At 39.1% G+C, this 17,848-nt stretch overlaps 2 protein-coding genes across 11 annotated transcripts; both read right to left on the reverse strand.

Moving 5' to 3' along the window:
• Window positions 1-1,439: 1,439 nt before the first annotated feature.
• On the reverse strand, window positions 1,440-6,295 carry atxn7l3a (ataxin 7 like 3a). 6 transcript variants are annotated; one of them, XM_008416278.2, is made up of 14 exons: window positions 6,028-6,295; window positions 4,999-5,054; window positions 4,832-4,923; window positions 4,615-4,747; window positions 4,362-4,533; window positions 4,177-4,274; window positions 4,071-4,093; window positions 3,941-3,986; window positions 3,486-3,523; window positions 3,337-3,408; window positions 3,212-3,255; window positions 2,889-2,960; window positions 1,757-1,887; window positions 1,440-1,668 (listed from the first exon to the last, which is right to left on the reverse strand). In XM_008416278.2, exons 3-14 carry the CDS (start codon window positions 4,880-4,882, stop codon window positions 1,469-1,471), a joined length of 1,080 nt encoding a protein of 359 aa, XP_008414500.1. In that variant the 5' UTR covers window positions 4,883-4,923; window positions 4,999-5,054; window positions 6,028-6,295; the 3' UTR covers window positions 1,440-1,468. The 6 variants fall into 6 exon arrangements, with proteins under 6 accessions (XP_008414500.1, XP_008414498.1, XP_008414501.1 ...); XM_008416276.2 differs by having other exon boundaries at window positions 5,837-6,295; XM_008416279.2 differs by lacking the exon at window positions 4,999-5,054 and having other exon boundaries at window positions 6,038-6,295.
• Window positions 6,296-7,458: 1,163 nt separating this feature from the next.
• ubtf (upstream binding transcription factor) lies at window positions 7,459-17,826 on the reverse strand. 5 transcript variants are annotated; one of them, XM_017306343.1, is made up of 21 exons: window positions 17,105-17,824; window positions 14,182-14,240; window positions 13,902-14,074; window positions 13,729-13,812; window positions 13,477-13,632; window positions 13,286-13,350; window positions 12,816-12,942; window positions 12,621-12,731; window positions 12,398-12,531; window positions 12,179-12,320; window positions 12,047-12,088; window positions 11,846-11,956; window positions 11,605-11,760; window positions 11,360-11,506; window positions 11,163-11,273; window positions 10,812-10,900; window positions 10,541-10,730; window positions 10,410-10,457; window positions 10,266-10,319; window positions 10,088-10,189; window positions 7,459-10,011 (listed from the first exon to the last, which is right to left on the reverse strand). In XM_017306343.1, the coding sequence occupies exons 2-21, from the start codon at window positions 14,216-14,218 to the stop codon at window positions 9,880-9,882; spliced, it is 2,211 nt and encodes a 736-aa protein (XP_017161832.1). In that variant the 5' UTR covers window positions 14,219-14,240; window positions 17,105-17,824; the 3' UTR covers window positions 7,459-9,879. The 5 variants fall into 5 exon arrangements, with proteins under 5 accessions (XP_017161832.1, XP_017161831.1, XP_017161830.1 ...); XM_017306342.1 differs by having other exon boundaries at window positions 16,861-17,824; XM_017306341.1 differs by having other exon boundaries at window positions 16,438-17,824.
• Window positions 17,827-17,848: the final 22 nt, after the last annotated feature.

The raw sequence follows: 17,848 nt of genomic DNA on the forward strand, positions 1-17,848 counted from the left end.
TACTGCAGCACCCATATATTTTCTGTCATTCATAAACAGAAAGTGCCTGAAAAAATATAAACATAAAAAATACACTGGACGTCTGCTTCAGTTACGCTACTAAATGTTTTTTAAATGTGCCATAAAAGGCCCTCAGAAATACATGAACATCACTATAAATGAACTCACAAAACCACATTCATGTAAACGCAGGTAAATTTCTAAAATGGCCAAAGTCCTTCCATAAAATGTCACATTTCATGATTTTGTGAAAAGACTGCACATGCACACACACACACACACACACACACACATATCCAAGTGACGTTCACACTGAATGCAAATCAGCCCACAGATACACACAATTGTGCAATACAATGCCAGTATTAAGTCACTGATGAGTACAGAGTGCTTCCTCAGTACTTTGGTTTAAATGGAGCAGAATAAAAGCAGGAAGTCACAAAGAACTGAAGATGCCACAAAGCAAAGTAAAGAAAGTTTTTCATGAATTCACTAACAATCTTTTTTTTTTTTTCAAATTTGTACACAAATTCAAAATTATTTATATTCTATATAGTATATTTAGGAAACATGTTATAAATTATGAGTGCACAAAGGTTTTTCTCCTTAAATGTGACATTTATCCTGCATTCAACTGATAAAAACTTAAATTAAACAGCTACTTTGTACGCAAACAACACCAAGCATAACCAAAAATCAACATAAAACACGGTGGTGGCAGCATCATGATCTGGAATTTGTTATTGAATAATGATTATTTTTTTAGCTAAAACATAGAAAGCCGAAAAGGGATTACAGCAGAACTAAATCCTGCAGAAATCCTGATGGATTTAGAAAACTTCTGCAAGGAGTCGCACTTACTGCAGCACACATATATTTTCTATCTATATTTTTCTGAGAAATGTGGCATGCTGAAAGTTAACCAAAAGGTGCTTTAAAAAATAAAAAAAATCAAGTAAAATTTTGGGTGTGCGCACACCGTTTCAGCACCCCCAAAAAACAGTGCTTCTCAAGCAAGGACCCACATTGATAGTTACTTCTATTAAAGATTTGTTACATTTCTAATTACACAAGATATGCGTCGCATTAAAGGTGAAAAGAAGTTTGAAATCTAGATTCACTGCAAAGATGTCAAAATGGGTTCGACAACTCTGACAAGGAGCTACATAATTTTTTTTTCTATGTAGTAAATCATAATTATTATTTGATCTCTTTTTTACTTCTTTTAAGAAATATGTAAAACTTATCAGCAAAGTTGTTTTTGGGTTCAAATAGGCAACATGAAATTGATTGAGAAACCCCCTGATTTTCTAGTTCTATTAATGTAAAAATAAACCTAAAGCTTCTGGTATATAACTGGAATTGTGCCAGGAGAAGTAGATGAGTGAGAGTTTATGATGAAGAAGGAGGAGTCCTACATTCAAAGATAAGTCATATCCTAAACCTGTGCATGAAAAGCAGGTCCATGCTAGTTTAATTCATCATAGATGCTGGAAACAGAAGGTGCTGCTGTTTTGGGCTTCTTTTTTTTGGTTGATAAGTTGATATTACTCTGACAGCTGCTGCTGCTGCTGACTCCAGTCATATTTACTCCTCCCCCTCCACTGTTCAAGCTCAGATCCAACCTCTTCTTCTTTTTGGGCCTCCTGGAATCTGAGTGATTGGTGCCTGTGAGAGAAACGGATGCATTTATTTATAAAAACCCAAATCCTCAGGTTTTATTTAAAACTGATTGATGGCGTTGACATTTCCTTACTGGCTTTTGATGAGGCAGAGTCAGTGGGGGAGACGTCAGGGAAGTCCTCCCACTGCAGGCGGCTCAGTAAGGCCTGACCATTGGGAATGTCAAAGCTGTCGCCCTCCACATCAGCATCAGGAAGCGTCGGCCTGCACACACACACAAAAACAGTGAAAACACACACAGTAAAAATAAATTATTTAACATTTTATTGTGTTGAAAGTGTCAGAAAGATACTATGGATGCACCGATCTACTTTTCTCACTTCTGATGCCGATACAGACATTGAAGTTCTAGTATTGGCTGATACCGATCCGATGCAGAAAAACAGTGATTAAGGCAGGGGTGTCAAACCCAAATTTTTGTTTTGGGCCATGAATGGTCTTCAAAGGCCAGTTGTGCCAGAATGTATTGATAAAACCTGTTGGCAAACTGTTAAAATATCAATTAATTCTTAAAATTAAATGTTATTGAACATCTTTTCAGTCCCTCCAGGATTTTGTGATACTTTTTACTAATTTGGAAATATTTGCTCTTATTTATGCTGGTAAAGTTGCATTTACCTATATAAAATCTATATAAAAATGCATTTTTATATAGATCATGGACTATAATCTCATATCAATTAAGGCAGAGGCAGCTATTTAGTTCAAATAAGAAAGATTTTGACAATTTTTGAGAAAAACCTGCAATAAACTCCCAATTTAAAAAGTGAGGGGATTTGTTGATTTTGCGTTAATTTCCACGATAATTCTCAAGAAACTGGATCGACTGATGTAATTTGGCAGGAAACAAATAAAAACTACATTGATTTGATTGATCATATAATATTTAAGCACACTTGGTGTTTAGTCTAGAATCTAGAGGGCCACATAAAAAGATATGGCGGACCAGATTTGGCCCATGGGCCTCGAGTTTGACACATCTGGATTGAGACATTTCTTGAGCCAAACAAAACTGTTTTAAAACTATGGAGTACTTCTGATGACATTTAGCTTTTTTTGTACAAAACAGAATGCTATTCAATTAAAACATACTTTAAAGAGTTTTAAGTAAAACTTTGCCATCTTGTACTTTTATGAATCCAAAAAATTGTCACTTGGGGAATAAAAACAGAACATTTTTGAGGAAGGAGGCAGGGCAGACTCACGCGGACGGCCCCAGGAGGAACAACCTGATGGCCCTCCTCTGATCATCTGTGTGCTGCGGACATCGATGAGACCTGAAGGGACACAAGGCGGCATTACCAATCCATCCAAGGGCTTTTCTTTTCGCCAACATGTCCCCTCATGCTCATCTATTTATGCTTACTTATTAGAAATGCATTTAAAGAATACAGATACACAAATAATTCAATTACTTTTTTTTAAGTATGAAACATGTTATGGCCTAAAATCCAATAACGGCAGAATCCTTTGCAGCAAAAAATGCATCGGCAGTTAAACAAACACTTTTTCTTCCCATGGTGACTACCTTGTGCACATCTTCTTGGTGTGCTCAGAGATCACCCCACATTGCTGCAGAAACACATCACTTTCATTAACAATTTAAATTAAAGACCAGAAACATTAGTGCATGGTGCCATGAACGATGCTCACTGTTGTTAACAAAGATCTGATTTCATTTGGTCCCAAGCTTTCATAGCTGATGCCAGCGTTGTAGTTGTACTGCTGAGAAAGACAAAGCCATCTGAAATCAGGACGGAAAAATATAGAATAAAAGTCACAAATGTCTGAAGATTTGTTACCTTGTAGGGATCCGAACCAAGGCTAGCCCCAAGCTCGCCTAAATGACACAAGAAATACATTTTAATATACTATAATTTAAAAAATGTATTGAGTGATGTTTAAGTTTTAAAAGTAGCTCTCCAGTTTCACTTTTTAAAGATGTAACTTTTTCATGGTCCCTTGTTTTAAAACCGTGAGTCTTAAATTCGTGACAAATCTTCCAGTATTTAATAAGCATAACTGAAAGTCAAATTTTAAAAAAAAGTGTAATGTGTAACTAATTAAACAATTTGCAAAAAAAATTATTCATGCTTAATCAGCATTTATAAAAACACACAAAAACATTTTCAATTCTCAAGTATTATAAACTAGTTTGCATTTTTAAAAAAAAGCAACTGGTTTTGACTGGTTACAGATTATGAGCTCAGATTAATCTTTTCCACTAAAACAGAATCTAATCTTGTGAGCCACTCACCATTTTTATGTTTCAGAGATTTGGATCTTCTTGGAGAGTTCTGATTCTGCAAAAGGAAAATGTAATAATTAAACTCCTACCTGTAATCAGAAAACGTTTACTCTGTGCCTAAGCACCACAACTAACTTACCTTATCTGACCTTCTCTTCTTGGCTGCAAAAGATGCACAGTAAATGTGCTTAGTATGCAATATTCAGCATCAACAGAGTAATCTATGATGATTTTTAAGTTCTCACCTTTCTTTTCCGCTCCGTACGACCAATCGTTGTCGTTGAGGTCGTCGTTATCTTCCTGATCACTCTCAGATTTGCTGATGTTGTTACTGGTGGCTAATCTTTTAAAACCAAATAATTAACGAGATAACATTAAAGTTCAGAATTTCAAATGGGACACAAATCAGTTCCCGTCGTTGCTGACTGACCTGCGGTTAGCGATGCGGCTGCTGTTGCGTCCCATGCCGAGACATTTTTCCAGATGTGGAGCAAAGCGAGAAGCTGCTATTAACCTTTTGCAGTTGGGACATTCACACTCTTTATTCTTCCACTGATTAAACACCTGGCCAAATATGTCCACTCCTGGCTGATCCACTATTTCTGAATGAATAAACAGATACATATATGGTAAAAGAACCTGGTGACACTAGAGGGAAAACACTAGAAGGACTGGCCACCAACCAAACTCCTTTATGCTGTCTTGGTCCGTTTCATCCAAGAAGAAATAGCCCTGTTTGACGGCGCGATGCACCTCAAAACACAGGCCCAAACACGCATCTTCCACCAGCTCAGAGTACACGTCTTGGATCAGGGCCTGCAAAACAAACACCACAAAGTGCAAAACAGGAATTAAATACTCAAAAACAAACACAAAGAAATCTGTTTGAGGAAGAATCACCTCCAGCCTGGTGTTGTCTGGGCCTGAGAGGGGCTTTTCCTCCATTTTCATTTGAAAATCTGAGATGGACCTCTGGATCTTAAGATGATGACCTGGGAACATAAAGACAGACTTGAAGATACTTTGCAGTCATGTATTTTTTTTCCCAATAATAAATCCACACTGACCCCATTAAAAAAAAACAGCTGAGCATTGGAGCTTGACTTTTGACAAAGCAGGATTTCTAAAAAAAAAAAAATACAATATTTTCAAAACACCATCACAGCTGCTTTAGGATTTATTTTATTGATGAAATCACCAGAGGCTGAATCGAGCTGTTTGCAGATCATCAGCTTTATGTGTTTAACTCAGATTATTTTCAAACCATTATTGTTGCCAACATACATGGTGAACGTAAAGACAGTTAAAGCCTTCAGAACTTTAAATGACACTAATTGATATTCTTGTTTGACTTTTTCTATTTGATTCCCAAAATCATTAAATAACTCATTAAAAAAAGAAGAAAACAACTCATTTCAAAAGAATGCTACTTCTTGTGATGTTACCAGAGATATGTGTGCTTTAAAGAGTTTATAAGACGATTTCATTGAGTAAATCACAACTTACATTAGGTATTGATATTAATGTAATATTATTCCACATGTGTCAAACTATACCTTTGGCCAGTTTGATTTATTCAACAGATATGTCTGATAAGTAGCTTTAAGAGTCCAAAATTTACTGTGAAATCACAGATTAAGTCAGACTGGTATCAGGATATCTAAATTTAAAGCAAACAGATAAAGAAATTGTTTCATTTTGTCAAACATAAGAGATGGTCTAATCATATATATGGCATTATGTCGATAAAGACAATAAAAAGCCTGCCATTCATTTAAATAAAACGCAAAACTCACCTAAAATATTCACTACAGCTGTTATCTCATCAAAATCAATAACATAATCACATAAACGTTTTCAAAAATAAAAGAAAGATACATTTTTAAAAGCAACAAACTCACTTACCTGTCGTTTATGGTTTTTAAACGCTTGTCATCACCTTTTTTGGGGGCTAAAATGAGCGTCACTATCTTCTACTCCTGATAATTTACTAGATTAGTGTTTAACTTTGACAGGGTTTAAGCGATGCAAGTAAGACGAATTAATGAAGCAGCTGAGACCGAATTATAAATTAAACAGAAGGTGTTTCCTCTTACCCCGTCATACCTGAAACTCAGCCCGAATCTGGCAGTTTTCCTGAGGTAAACATAACCGGTTCCGTCCACATAAACTGTACAAGCAAATAAAAATAACTGCTCCTAGGCTGCCGCCATCTTTAATGCTGCAGGTAAAACAGTTTCCGCGTTTAATGGGGAAACTGTCGCAGGTGTAAGCTAGCTAAACTCAGACGTTAAGAAACCAGTTTCGCCGAAGAGGCCAACAGAAAAAAACACACACTGACAAACAGGAAGAGGATAAAAACCTTAGCAACCCACTAACTTCCGGTTTCAGTTTTACAAATAAAAGAGTTTCTTCTTTATGAAACTGACGTGCTTTTCAAAAGACTTTGAGAGAATTTCTTGTTAGCAATATTTAAAATATGTTCCTATTTAATGTTTAAGATTTAAGTGTTTAGATTTACAGTCCTAACTACCGTAATCTCAGCAAGAAGTGCTCACCAGCCAGTATAAGGTTTCTACTCCATCTGTTAATTTATTTTATATGTGCAGCAGCCATATTGGATTTTGCAGCTGGTATTGATGGGGAAGCTCCGACTTTTATTAGCTTCAGGGTGTATTCCAGCTGAATTTTCCAGCTTATATCTGAGCAATTTTTCTTTTTCATTATCTTCTTTCACACTTCTCACAACTCTGGAAGTAAGAGTAGTCAGTACTAGCATTATTTTGTAGGCCTGTAACTTATATATAGAAATGAATTAAAAATTTTTGTACTTGTACATTTGTTTACATCTAATCCAATGTTTTACTCTGACAATCCACTTCTAGTTGAAAACACATTAGCATAGAGAAGATTTGACCCTCACCCTGCCAATGTGAGATGCTAACATTTTTCATAATCTTTCATTTTATGTAGCAGTTTTCTAAACATATTTTGGACATCTAAAAAGCAGTTAAAACAATGAAATTATAAAAATGCACCAGAAAAAAAAAGTGAAAATCTAGAGATTTGATCCCTTGAAATCATAAAAAATCAATTTGTTATGATTTATTAAAAACAATAATTGCAAACACTGATGTTGTTGCTTAAGTACTGCCCTAGAAGAATTACATTGGATTCCCATCTCATCTGGATTTGTTGCTTTATTTTGAAAGCTCAGCTCATCTGCTTCCTCTTTAAACTGGCAAGCCTGATTTTTACATTAGACATCAATAGTTGATAGATGATTAGATAGCTGCTCCTTATCCACAATCTGCTAGCTGAGTCTGACCACCTCAATTACAAGCTAAAGCTAAAATTATAACCATGGTTTCAGGACATAGGAAGTATTTTAAAACTAGTAAAGAAATGTTTTCTCTGTAGAAACTCAGAAGGATTAGACTTATGAATAAAAAAAGAGAAAGGACAAGACGTTCTCTCTAAAGTAGCGTATGCACCTGCCCATTTACTCTTAAAGACAACAGACTAACTTTTAAGGATAATCTTTTTTTTATTTGCCCAAATACTTAAACTACAAGGACATAAGAACATCCTCCGCTATATAAAACATCAAATCCTGTCAAATGATCAGCAGTACAAACTTGTAAAGCTTTGCCGTCATACATATCTCTAGAAACCAACATAGGGGAAGAGAAGAAACAAGTAAAACAGGTGACCTTAAACTAAAAACTTTCCTCCCGTGAGTGGAAGACTCACTCGCCCTGGAAGTCACAGAAGAGGGTTTGCGAAATTAACGTACTAACAAAACAAAATCCACTCAATACAAAAAGAAAAAAAAAAAAAAACAGTATTTACAGAAAAATTACATTTTTTAACCCCAAATTTTCAGGTAACTCAGCTCCACCCAGCAACTCCCTTTGTATCAGTCACTTTGTTCCCCTCCTGAAGTTACTTAAATAGCCCACGCTGGTTTTTGTTTCAGTCTGTGATACAGTCAAAATATTCCATCACATACAGATCAATAAGAGAGTAATCAATCAGAATAAAAATGATGGAAGTTTTGTCCATTATTAGGGAAATGACACAAATTAGGGAAGGTTGGGATCCAAAAACTGAACAATATGTACATTCATGGTGTTGGTATGATGCCCCCACACAGGCACGAAGATGCACGCTGCAGTCACATCTCGGTTTGCAAGAAAACAGCAACAACAGCAAACATTAAAGCAAAAAAAGAGAAATACGCACGCACACGTCGTCGTATATACACAGTGATGTGAATGCGTGCACACAAACTCAAGAGGGACAGATTTACATAAATGCACACTTTTTAGGAGGGGGGCATTAGACAAAACCCAAAGTCATGACAGCCACTGAAATAAACAAAACTCGATTTTAAAAAAAGAAATCAAACCATTCAGGTCCTCAGCAGACGATTGATTAATGCTCACAAAAACCTGGAAGTTTATAAGCGAAATCATTAAAAAAAATCCAAAGGTATATCGTTTTTAAAAAAAATACTAAAAATTAAATGTAGACAACTGAAAAAATGGCTCCTTTGAGGTCCAGACAAACTGCTGAAACGACAAGAATTGTTTTAAGACTGATAAATGAATCCTATGAGACGCGGCGCTTTGGAGACAAACCTGGATGCTGTGATGTTCCCAAATATTTACACCTGGAAATAAATGCATTTTAAACCTTCAACATGTCTGTAAATTCCAACACAGAAAATGGTACAAACTGTGTAAGAAAGACATTGAAAATAAAGAAATTACTAAATATTTTCAGACGTTTTACCTTTTTATGGATCATGTTAGATTATATTGTAAAACTGATTGTAGCAGCGGTAATTTCCTGTTTTGTGGCTTGATCTAAATGAGTTTACCAAATATTACAGCAATTATTGTATTTTCACTAAAGTAGAGTAAAGGTTATGCCAAATAAATTATTCATACCCTTGTCAGATTTAGATTTAATGCACAAAGTCAGTCAGTAATTGTTGGAGGGGTTTGTTTTCTGTAATGCCAAATCAGATTTGTCCACTGGTTATTAAAAAAAGGGATATAAGTGATTTTAAACATGCCATGTCTTGCTAAAACGGAAATAAAAACAAAGATTTTTATCCCCCCGCTCACCCAAATGTGACAAAACTTTGACCTCATCACATAACGAGAGATGCCTGCATCAGTTCCAGTCAAAGCCAAACTTCTCGGCTGAATGAAAATGCCTTTAATTTGTAAATCTGCCAGCGGTATGAATGAGTTGGAGCCCATCCAGTCTGACGGAAAACATGCTAAATCTACAAAGAAGACATCCGGAAACAACTTCCAGTGACAGAAAAACATTCTTAATGGCTTGACTTCTAAACAAAATACCACCGTTGTAAGAACCAAATCACAAAATCTACATCAAATGAAAACATGGAAGAAAAAAAGAAGTAAAAATTAAAGGAAACATTCTTAAGAGTGCAATTATTCAGTGCCCTGCACATGCTCCCTGCCCCCCTCTTCATGAAGTGATCCACCAAACTGTGTTCTTTGGCTCTGAAGCCTGTTCTGTTCACAACCTCGTCAGGAAAAAAAAATAAAATAATGGAGGGAAACTGATTACCTGATACATTTAACTCTAACTTTTACTATAGAGCCTGCAAATAAAATAACCAAACTCAGAGAAGAAATGTTCATGACATCACCAAACCAGTGGGATGCTGTTTTTGGTACAACGTCAGCTGTGACCGTCACACCCGGGAGGGAATCGGACTGACTTCAGGGCCGGGCTTCCTTCTGGAGCAGCAACGTAAACCGGGTGTAGGATAGATGAAGCGATGCGGAGGGGAAGGAGAGCTCCCCCTAGTGGGAGGAGAGCAGGGTTGGCACAGTGGCAGAGCTCCCTGGACTCTTGGCTCAGCTCAGCGCTGCTTTAGTTCGTCTCTGGGCGGCGGCCATGTTTCAGTCCGAATCCGACTCCGACGACTCGGCAGAGTTAGAGTCGCTGCTGCTGTCGTCATCGTCTGATTTGTTTTCTTTGTCGTCCACCTCATCATCGTCGTCCTCGTCGTCATCATCATCATCTTCGTCGTTCTTTAAACAGAAAAAAATTTGCATTCATGGATTGTTTTTTTTACTCGATACTTTTAAGCGATTAGATTTCGCTCACATCATCGTCATCTTCGTCATCCTCCTCACTGGAGGAGTCTGCTTCAGACGAAGCCTTCTCCTGCTCATCATCATCGTCGTCGTCCTCCTCTTCCTCCGTGTCCTGTCGGAAAGCACATTTTTAGGCTGGGAAAACGAGCTTCATGACTTCAGGCGAACGGATGAACTCAGAGACTCACAGATTTCTTAATCTTTGCTTTGGCGCCTCCTGGTTTTGCTGGAGTTCTTCTTTTCTGTGAATCAAAAAATGGAAGATCTCAGCTGTTCAAAATGAAAGAAAACACTTTTACAGCAAACTACTGACGCGAGACGTAAAGACTCACTTGGGAATTGTATTCTCTGTAAGTGTTTCGCACTTGTGAAGACAAGCTCTGTTGGCAGATGAGATGTAGGTAAAGTTAAAATCTGTAAAGCTAATTTAAAACCTCTTGTGTTTATTTTAAGCAGCTCTTACAGCCAGCCACTGTTCCAGGAGGACTTTGTACTGCTTCTGCTTCTCCTCGGCGATCTTCTTGTAGCGGTCCTTGTCCTTCAGCGGCAGCCTCTGCCACCGGCTGCCGATCTCGGCCATTCGCTCCTTCATCGGGAGGTGATTCAGCTCGCCGTTGGACAGCATCTCCTGGGAGAACTTCTGGTATCCGTTTCTAACAGGGTGAGATTTTATAAACGTTTTACATCCTTTCATAGCCATTTGGGAAAAAAAAAGTGTCACGTTGCAAACTTACGATGGCGGTTTTTTGGGTTCTCCTTCGAACTTCATCTTCTTCAAAGATGTGACAGCGTTGGCAGGAGATCGCATCTCGCACAGATCTCTCTGTTAAACACAGATGAGTCAGTTTAGTTCCTACTCATCCACTTGCAGACGTTTTCAATGAAAGTTCACAAATTTCAATGTATTTTATATGATAAATGAGTGTAATTTGAATATTTGTTTTAAAAATTTAGACTTTCTATCTTGTCATCAACTCTGAAATGCTTCGCTGCATCGGCCCAGCACTTCATAATTATGCACCCTTTTGTGTTTCCTACCAAATACAATACATTTACTTTGTGTTGGAAACAAAATGACATCTTACTTCATATCTTTTCTGGTCTTCTGCCGCTTTTTTGATCCACATGATCTTCTCCTTTTTCTCCATGGTGCTCCAAACCGTTTCCATGGCTTTGTGTGCCTTTGGTCGATCATTCTGCAAAGAAAAGGGCTCGTTTAAATTTCACTGGTGGAAACAATAACAGAGAAACCAGAAGGTTGTGTCTCTGAAGTCAATCGGACCTTAAATCTGGCAACGTAGTCCCCTATGACACTCTGCTGCCAGATTTCCTGAGCCGTTTTGGGCGGATCCGGCAGGCGACTTCTGTCCTCCCTCTCCTTCTTCTCAGACTCGGCTTTCAGAAGCGCCTCCACGCGTTTATACTTCTCCTGAATCACAAAGAGAGGAAAAAGTCACAGGAGAAAATTTTATTACGACGACTTGTTGGGATGTTTATTTTAATAATTGTATGTAGAAGACAGGCTACCTTCTTCTTATCAGGCAGCTCGTTCCACATGCGGGCCAGGAGTCTGGTGAGCTCGCTGTCAGGAATGTCGGGTCGCTCCTGCTGCAGCTTGGCTCGCTTCTCCTCAGAGAATATGAACATGGCAGAGATGGGCCTCTTGGGTTTCTCTGTACTTGCCTACAAAAACAATGCAAATGAGTTAAAAAAAAGAGAAAAGAAACAAAAGAAAAAAGAGAAACAAAAGAAAGAATGCCAGCTTTACCTTCGTTTTAGCATTTTTCTTTTTAGAGGCAGGGCTGCTGGCTGCACTGTTCTTTTTGAGACCGATCTTATCCTCACCCAGAACCCGCTGCTGCTCCTGCTCTGACAAGGTCTGAAACAATAAAAACAAACACTTAGCTTTCAGATAAAAACTAAATGCTTACAGAGAAAATAACAGAACCAAATCACACTGGGAACTCACACTGAGGAATCTGTTCATCTCTATTTCATACTCCTTCTTCCTCTGGATGAAAAAAAAAAAGCAAAAGGAATCAAATAAAAACCCGGGAGGAGATCCGGACGAGGATTCTTCGGGATTTGCTGTCGGACTGACCTGTTCGCAGCGTTTCTGGTACGCGTCCTTTTCGTTCTGCTTCAGGAGCTTCCACCGCTGGCTGCACATCACCATGCGCTCTGTGCTCGGGACGTCCTTCATGCTGGACATCAGCTCGGCGCAGAACATGGAGTAGCCGTTTCTAAAACATTCACACGTGATTTCTGAGTAAATCCGTCACAGCAGCTGGACGGAGAGCTTCGTACGGGTGGAGCTTACGGAGGCGGCTTGTCGGGCCGGCCGTCGGACTTGTCTTTGAGGTGCCGCTCCGCCTTGGTCAGGGTGGACTTCACGATGTCTCCCTGGCTCATGTTCAGCTCCGGGTGCTGCTGGATGTATTCCCGCATCGTTCCCTAGAAAAACAAAACGTAAAACCACTTATAAAAACCAACCCAAACTACCGTGCAGACCCTCCATGCTGGAGTTAACCAAATCCTCGCACCTCATACAGCTTCTGCTGCTCCAGGGACTTGCTGATCCATTTGAGCCTCTTTTTGTCAGACAGCTGCGTCCACTGCTTACCAAGGCTGTCCTTGATATCTTTGGTGGTCGCCTGGTTGTGAGACACAACATCTTTCAGAAAGCACATTTCCAATAATCAAACTGGATTGTGGGAGGGTCAGACTCTCTGGCTTACATCAGGGTGCGACTTGAGGAACGCCTTTTTTTCATGGTTGTACCACAGCTGCTGGGGCGTCTTGGGCTTTTCTGGGACATTTGAGCCTTTCTTGGTCATGCTCTCCATGAGGTCTGGATGTTCTTCCCTGTTTGCACATTATCAAATTAAGCATTTAGTAGCTAAAGGTACAAAACTACACACGACAAAGCCTCATATTAAATATGTTAGAAATAAAATTGCAAAAACTATTGCAATTTTGTTTTACATAAAAGATTTAATAAATGTTAAAGGCTTGCATATTTTATATTCATTCTTGGTTGTGCATTATTGGTCTTATTGCTCATAAATCTGGAGAAATGCAAGTAAAAAAAACACTAATATATTACTTAATTTGCAAAAAAAAAAATCTATAGGCTTACCAAGAAAGTGGGATATCGTGAACCAGCTAATAAATTCTTTTAAAAAAAACCTGCATTAATAATTCTTACCTGAATTTCATCATGCTTTGCACAAATGTTTCCTTATCACGCAAGAAGTCATCTACATACTTTTTCTGTTGAAGCAAAAAGGAAACAAGTTTTGGTTAAAGTGAATCCACAGGTTTAAATGTACAAATTAAACTTTAACTTAGACAAAAAATAAAAATAATAATAAAAAAATTAAAAAACACTTTACTGACCTTCTTTTTGTCAGGGAGCTCCCTGTACTTCTTGGAGAGGATCTTAGTGAGGTCCAAGTTGCTCATTTCAGGATGCAACTTTGCATACTTGGCCCTCTTTTCCATGAAGAAACGGAAATACGGAGTCAAAGGCTTCTTAGGGAAATCTGGGTGTTTCTGTGTAAAGATGAGATAAAAAAGCAAAGTCTGAATTTTGAGCTTCACTTGCATAGCTTCGTAGCTTTGGTGTTAGAAGTACAGAGTGCAACTCACCTTTAATTTCTTGCCTTTGTAAGGGTTCTTGATGTAGTCCTGGGCATCAAATATCAGCTCTGTTAGAGTTCTGAATTTCCGGATCTTTATGAAATGAAAACACATGGGTTGGCTCTAAATGCGGTCTCCTCCGAACATTTAGTCTGAGAGTGAAGTCAGTTAACGTGGCTCACCTCTTTTGAGACTTCCTGCCATTTCTGCTTGCACATCTCTGCTGTGTAGGAGTTGAAGGCCACCTTCTGCCAGTCCAGGTGGGACTCGGAGGTTTTGTATTTTGTCAGGTCCTTCTGAGGCAGAGCCACTTTCATGGAGTCCAGCAATTTTAGGAGGTCATCCTGAGCCCACACTGTGAACACATTACAAAAGAAGAGCAGAAATGTTATTAAATATATGGATGGGCAGGAAAATGGTATGAAAAGGTTTGAAATCAACAGAGCTGTTGGAGAATCATACCTTGGTCCTGGGCCACCACCTCCATGTCTCCATTCATTTGTGGTTATACAGTCTCGAATCTGCAAATAAAGACAACATTTTTGTCAAACTAACCTCATGGTTCCAGTGAATATTTATTTCTGGGGTGTATTTAGTTCACTTTTAATGCTCAACTATAAATATTTAATGTATCTTAGCTTTAAACTCATGTATAAAATCAAAAGTACTCTAAATACGGCAATTGATCACTTGAGTAACAATGAGAATAGAAGATTTACCATGCTGTTTTCATATTTTTCCATACATTTCCAGAGTTCCCATCTTATGTGTAGCCTGTTTTAAAAGCTTATTTTATAATGAATTTACTGCAATTTATGTCCATTTTAAATACCAAACCTGATTTTTTTCTTTCTTTTACTAAACTACAATCAGAAGGATATGATGTAAATGCGTCATCAATGGGTGGACTGAAAGAATTTTAACTCAATAGAGAGGAATCAAAATATTTTTCCAAACTTACTCAGACCTGGTAAATGTTTAAATAAAGGTCCAGGCAGTTAGTGCAAGATAATTAATTTACATCAAACCTTCATTTAAGGACGTAAAGAATACCCAATTTGCTTGAAATTGCAGAAATATTTGTAATACAAAAGGGTTTTCAACCAACTAATGAGATTTTATACAAGAATAAACTATTAAATAAAAAAATAAACTGTTTTTATTCATTCATGTATTGTCTCCGTGTCATCTTAAAAAGGAACAAATTGAAAAAAAAATTTCCGAGTCCATTTAAAAAAAAAAAGTGGTCAATAAGTTTTTTTTTTCTAGTCATTGTTTAAAAAGTAGATTGCAAGTTATCAATTCGCGGATTAAAAATAAATAAATTTCTTTGTGAATGTAAATCTGCCTCTGCATTATGTTTTATGTTCATTACACCGCCCCTAAAACGTTTACGCTGCATGGTGAGACATAGGCTATTGCTTGTGACGGCTTCAAATCTCAAATAACACTGCGGAGGGCTTCAAACTAGCACAACTAGCTACGACAACAGGAGTCTCAGACGATCTATTTTTTTCCCTAACCGGAATTTGGCGAATTAGCTCTGTCCTTATTCCACAACAAAAGTATCGTGGACACACAGCAGCGACCATTTTCTCCCTCGGTCTGCTCGGTAATGGAGGATTTTTCTGTCGGAGCGGAGTTTTTGGGGAGGATCTACGGAAGGAGGAAGCGAATAGACGTGGACAGACAGGCAGCTGTAGGCGACCAGCTGACCACGGACTGGGGGATCTGCTTTCGGTCTCCGAGAGGCAGGAATGGTGGCTTGGAAGCACTGCAGCCAAATGCGCCACTCGGAAGAGGCGCCTCCTCACCGTTGGATGCGGCTCTAGCTCCGTCATGCGAACCTTTTAATCGGTTTTTTCCTCTGTAAACCTCCAAAAACATACAGGGAGGTCGAAGTAATATTCGTTTGAGGCAAAAATGAGCGCTTTTACGTATTTTGAGAACACTTTCGTCGTGTTTTAAACGTAACATGGCGGATCTGTGGAGCAAAACCGAGAGCATTCTTCAGCGAGGCGTAGCCGAGCTGTGCTTCCATGATGGCGGATCCTCGTTGTTCATCTTGTCCTTGATGGCCTCAGCTCAAACGCGTGACCTAGCTTGATTAAAACCACTTATATTAACATGAATGCTAATCCAGAAATTGAATTATATAAAACCTGCCATCGAGTTTCGCCGATTTCAACCAAAAATACAACATATGGATGTCTTAAAAATGAACTGCAACGGTACTAACTACACAACCAGCTTACCATGTGGAAAAATAAATGTACATTCAGTTGTAAAGTCATTTTTGTTAGATCATTTAATTAGATTTTTCAGTTCCCCGTGAATGATCTAGATTACATTAGCTGGCATTTACAAAATTATAAATTTTATTTCAGTGATATCTCGGAGAATTAAAGGCAAACAAGACCAAGATTGGCTAACCTTTTTCAGTTGAAATGACCTGCGGAGCCGCAGAAAGAAATGCAAAAAAAAAATCAAATTATTAAACGGAAACACACCACGTTAAGCTAATTTTGTTTGTTAATTTTAGTTGTATCATCAGTAAACTAATCAAAACGTAACTGCCGAGAAAACGCGGATCCTAAATGCTCGGTTACATCTCAGAAAGGACGCTAAAATCAGAGTATGAGCAGCTTCTCTGGCGCGGCAAAAACAGCTCCAGGTCCGCCATGCTTCAGCCCCGCTCTGCTCTGTGAGGAAACCTACCGTGACAAGGTCCAATGGCGCACTGCAAACACTGACAACGGAGCTTAGAGCTAAAGCCGGGGCGTTGCAGCCTCCCTTCCCCTACACCCGAAAAGCGCATAAGCAAGGACGAGAAGGCGGGTTCTTCGAGCTCGGTCGTCGCTGGTGGTTCTGGGCTACGGTCGGTGAGAGAGAGTGAGGGGGAGAGGGAGGGCGAGTCTCAGTACGGTGAGATATTAAACCGAGATCCCTGATGGCTGGCCGAGAGTGGCGGCTAGCTGTTCCGCCAACAGCCGCATGGAGGTCTCGGCGCGGAAACCACCGCTCATTCCCCACGCAAACCCCACCGTTACATCACAAATGTCTCAGTTTCGATGAAAGTATTTTTGCCTAAAGCAGTCGTCGGTTTTTTTTTTTTTTTTTTTTAGTAAAAATGAAACATACCTTCGGGTCTTACAACGCGGTTCTTCCCCACTGTTCGGGATAAGTAATTCGGGTATGGCCGACCTCGTCTGTACCCTTCCACAACGGTCGGTCTGTTTCGGTGCTACAAAGAAACTGCCGTGCGAGGGGTCTTTAAATGACCACCAACCCCACAACTAAATGCTTCACTGTAAACTTTTAATCGTTTTTTACGAGCTTCTCGGTGGTATAGCTGTGAAACCGACCGAGTTTTGTGGTGCCTTACCTGTTTCGTTGTGAGCCAGTGTCGCTGTGGAGGAAGAAGGGGAGGGTTGAACTATAGCCAGCACTGCGCCGTCGATGCTGGGCTCCAGTCCCCGCAGAGACGGTCCTTCCCCCCGCCTCCATCTCACTCGCAGTCTCCCTCCACTCAACGCGCAGCAGCTCTCCCCTCTCCATCCAACCATTTCGCTGCGCCGACTCAACACCATTTTTTTTTGCGGTGGCGCACCGTTGATTTTTTTTTGAATAAAACCGAGCACGATTACTTTTGCTCCCCGAGGCCGACCCTGTTACATCTCCGAGGCGAAATTTTGCACCGCGGGGGTTTTAGCAGGCAACTCCGGGTCTCAGGAAAGCCAAAGTTGCAGCTCTGGTTCTCGTATTTAATGTTGCTTATTTAAAATCAAATAAAAATCAAATGCAATTTGTTGTTTGTCAGCATTTATTTCTCTTTTCCTGTGCTCAAGCGGTTTCCACCAGCTCCAAACCTCTTTTACTGGATTGTAAGCGGCTGTTTGACAGCTTCATTTTGGCCCAGTGTGTTTTTTTCTTTTCAACTCCACCTTGTGTGTTTGTGGGCGGAACCGCCGGCTGTCCAATCCAGTCCGCCCGATTCATCGAAAACAAATGACTTTCAGGCATTCAGCCTTGTTAAACTTTGCTGTGTTCACTTGCTGTCGGAAAAGTTGGAATCACATTATTTTTAAAAAAAATAATAATACACCACTTTGATGTACTAAAAACTTTT

Source organism: Poecilia reticulata, linkage group LG8 (assembly GCF_000633615.1).
Source record: "Poecilia reticulata strain Guanapo linkage group LG8, Guppy_female_1.0+MT, whole genome shotgun sequence".
In the NCBI taxonomy this organism is placed as follows: domain Eukaryota; kingdom Metazoa; phylum Chordata; class Actinopteri; order Cyprinodontiformes; family Poeciliidae; genus Poecilia; species Poecilia reticulata.

Excerpts from the sequence above, each read along its gene's own strand:
- atxn7l3a (XM_008416279.2), bottom strand. The coding sequence starts at position 4,882 with ATGAAAATGGAGGAAAAGCCCCTCTCAGGCCCAGACAACACCAGGCTG. Across the intron at positions 3,256-3,336 it reads TCAGATCTTTGTTAACAACA|CAATGTGGGGTGATCTCTGA; the intron begins GTGAGCATCGTT and ends GTGTTTCTGCAG. Across the intron at positions 1,669-1,756 it reads CTCTGCCTCATCAAAAGCCA|GCACCAATCACTCAGATTCC; the intron begins GTAAGGAAATGT and ends TTTCTCTCACAG.
- ubtf (XM_017306343.1), bottom strand. The coding sequence starts at position 14,218 with ATGAATGGAGACATGGAGGTGGTGGCCCAGGACCAAG. Across the intron at positions 12,943-13,285 it reads CAAAGCATGATGAAATTCAG|GGAAGAACATCCAGACCTCA; the intron begins GTAAGAATTATT and ends ATGTGCAAACAG. Across the intron at positions 11,957-12,046 it reads AGATGAACAGATTCCTCAGT|ACCTTGTCAGAGCAGGAGCA; the intron begins GTGAGTTCCCAG and ends TTATTGTTTCAG.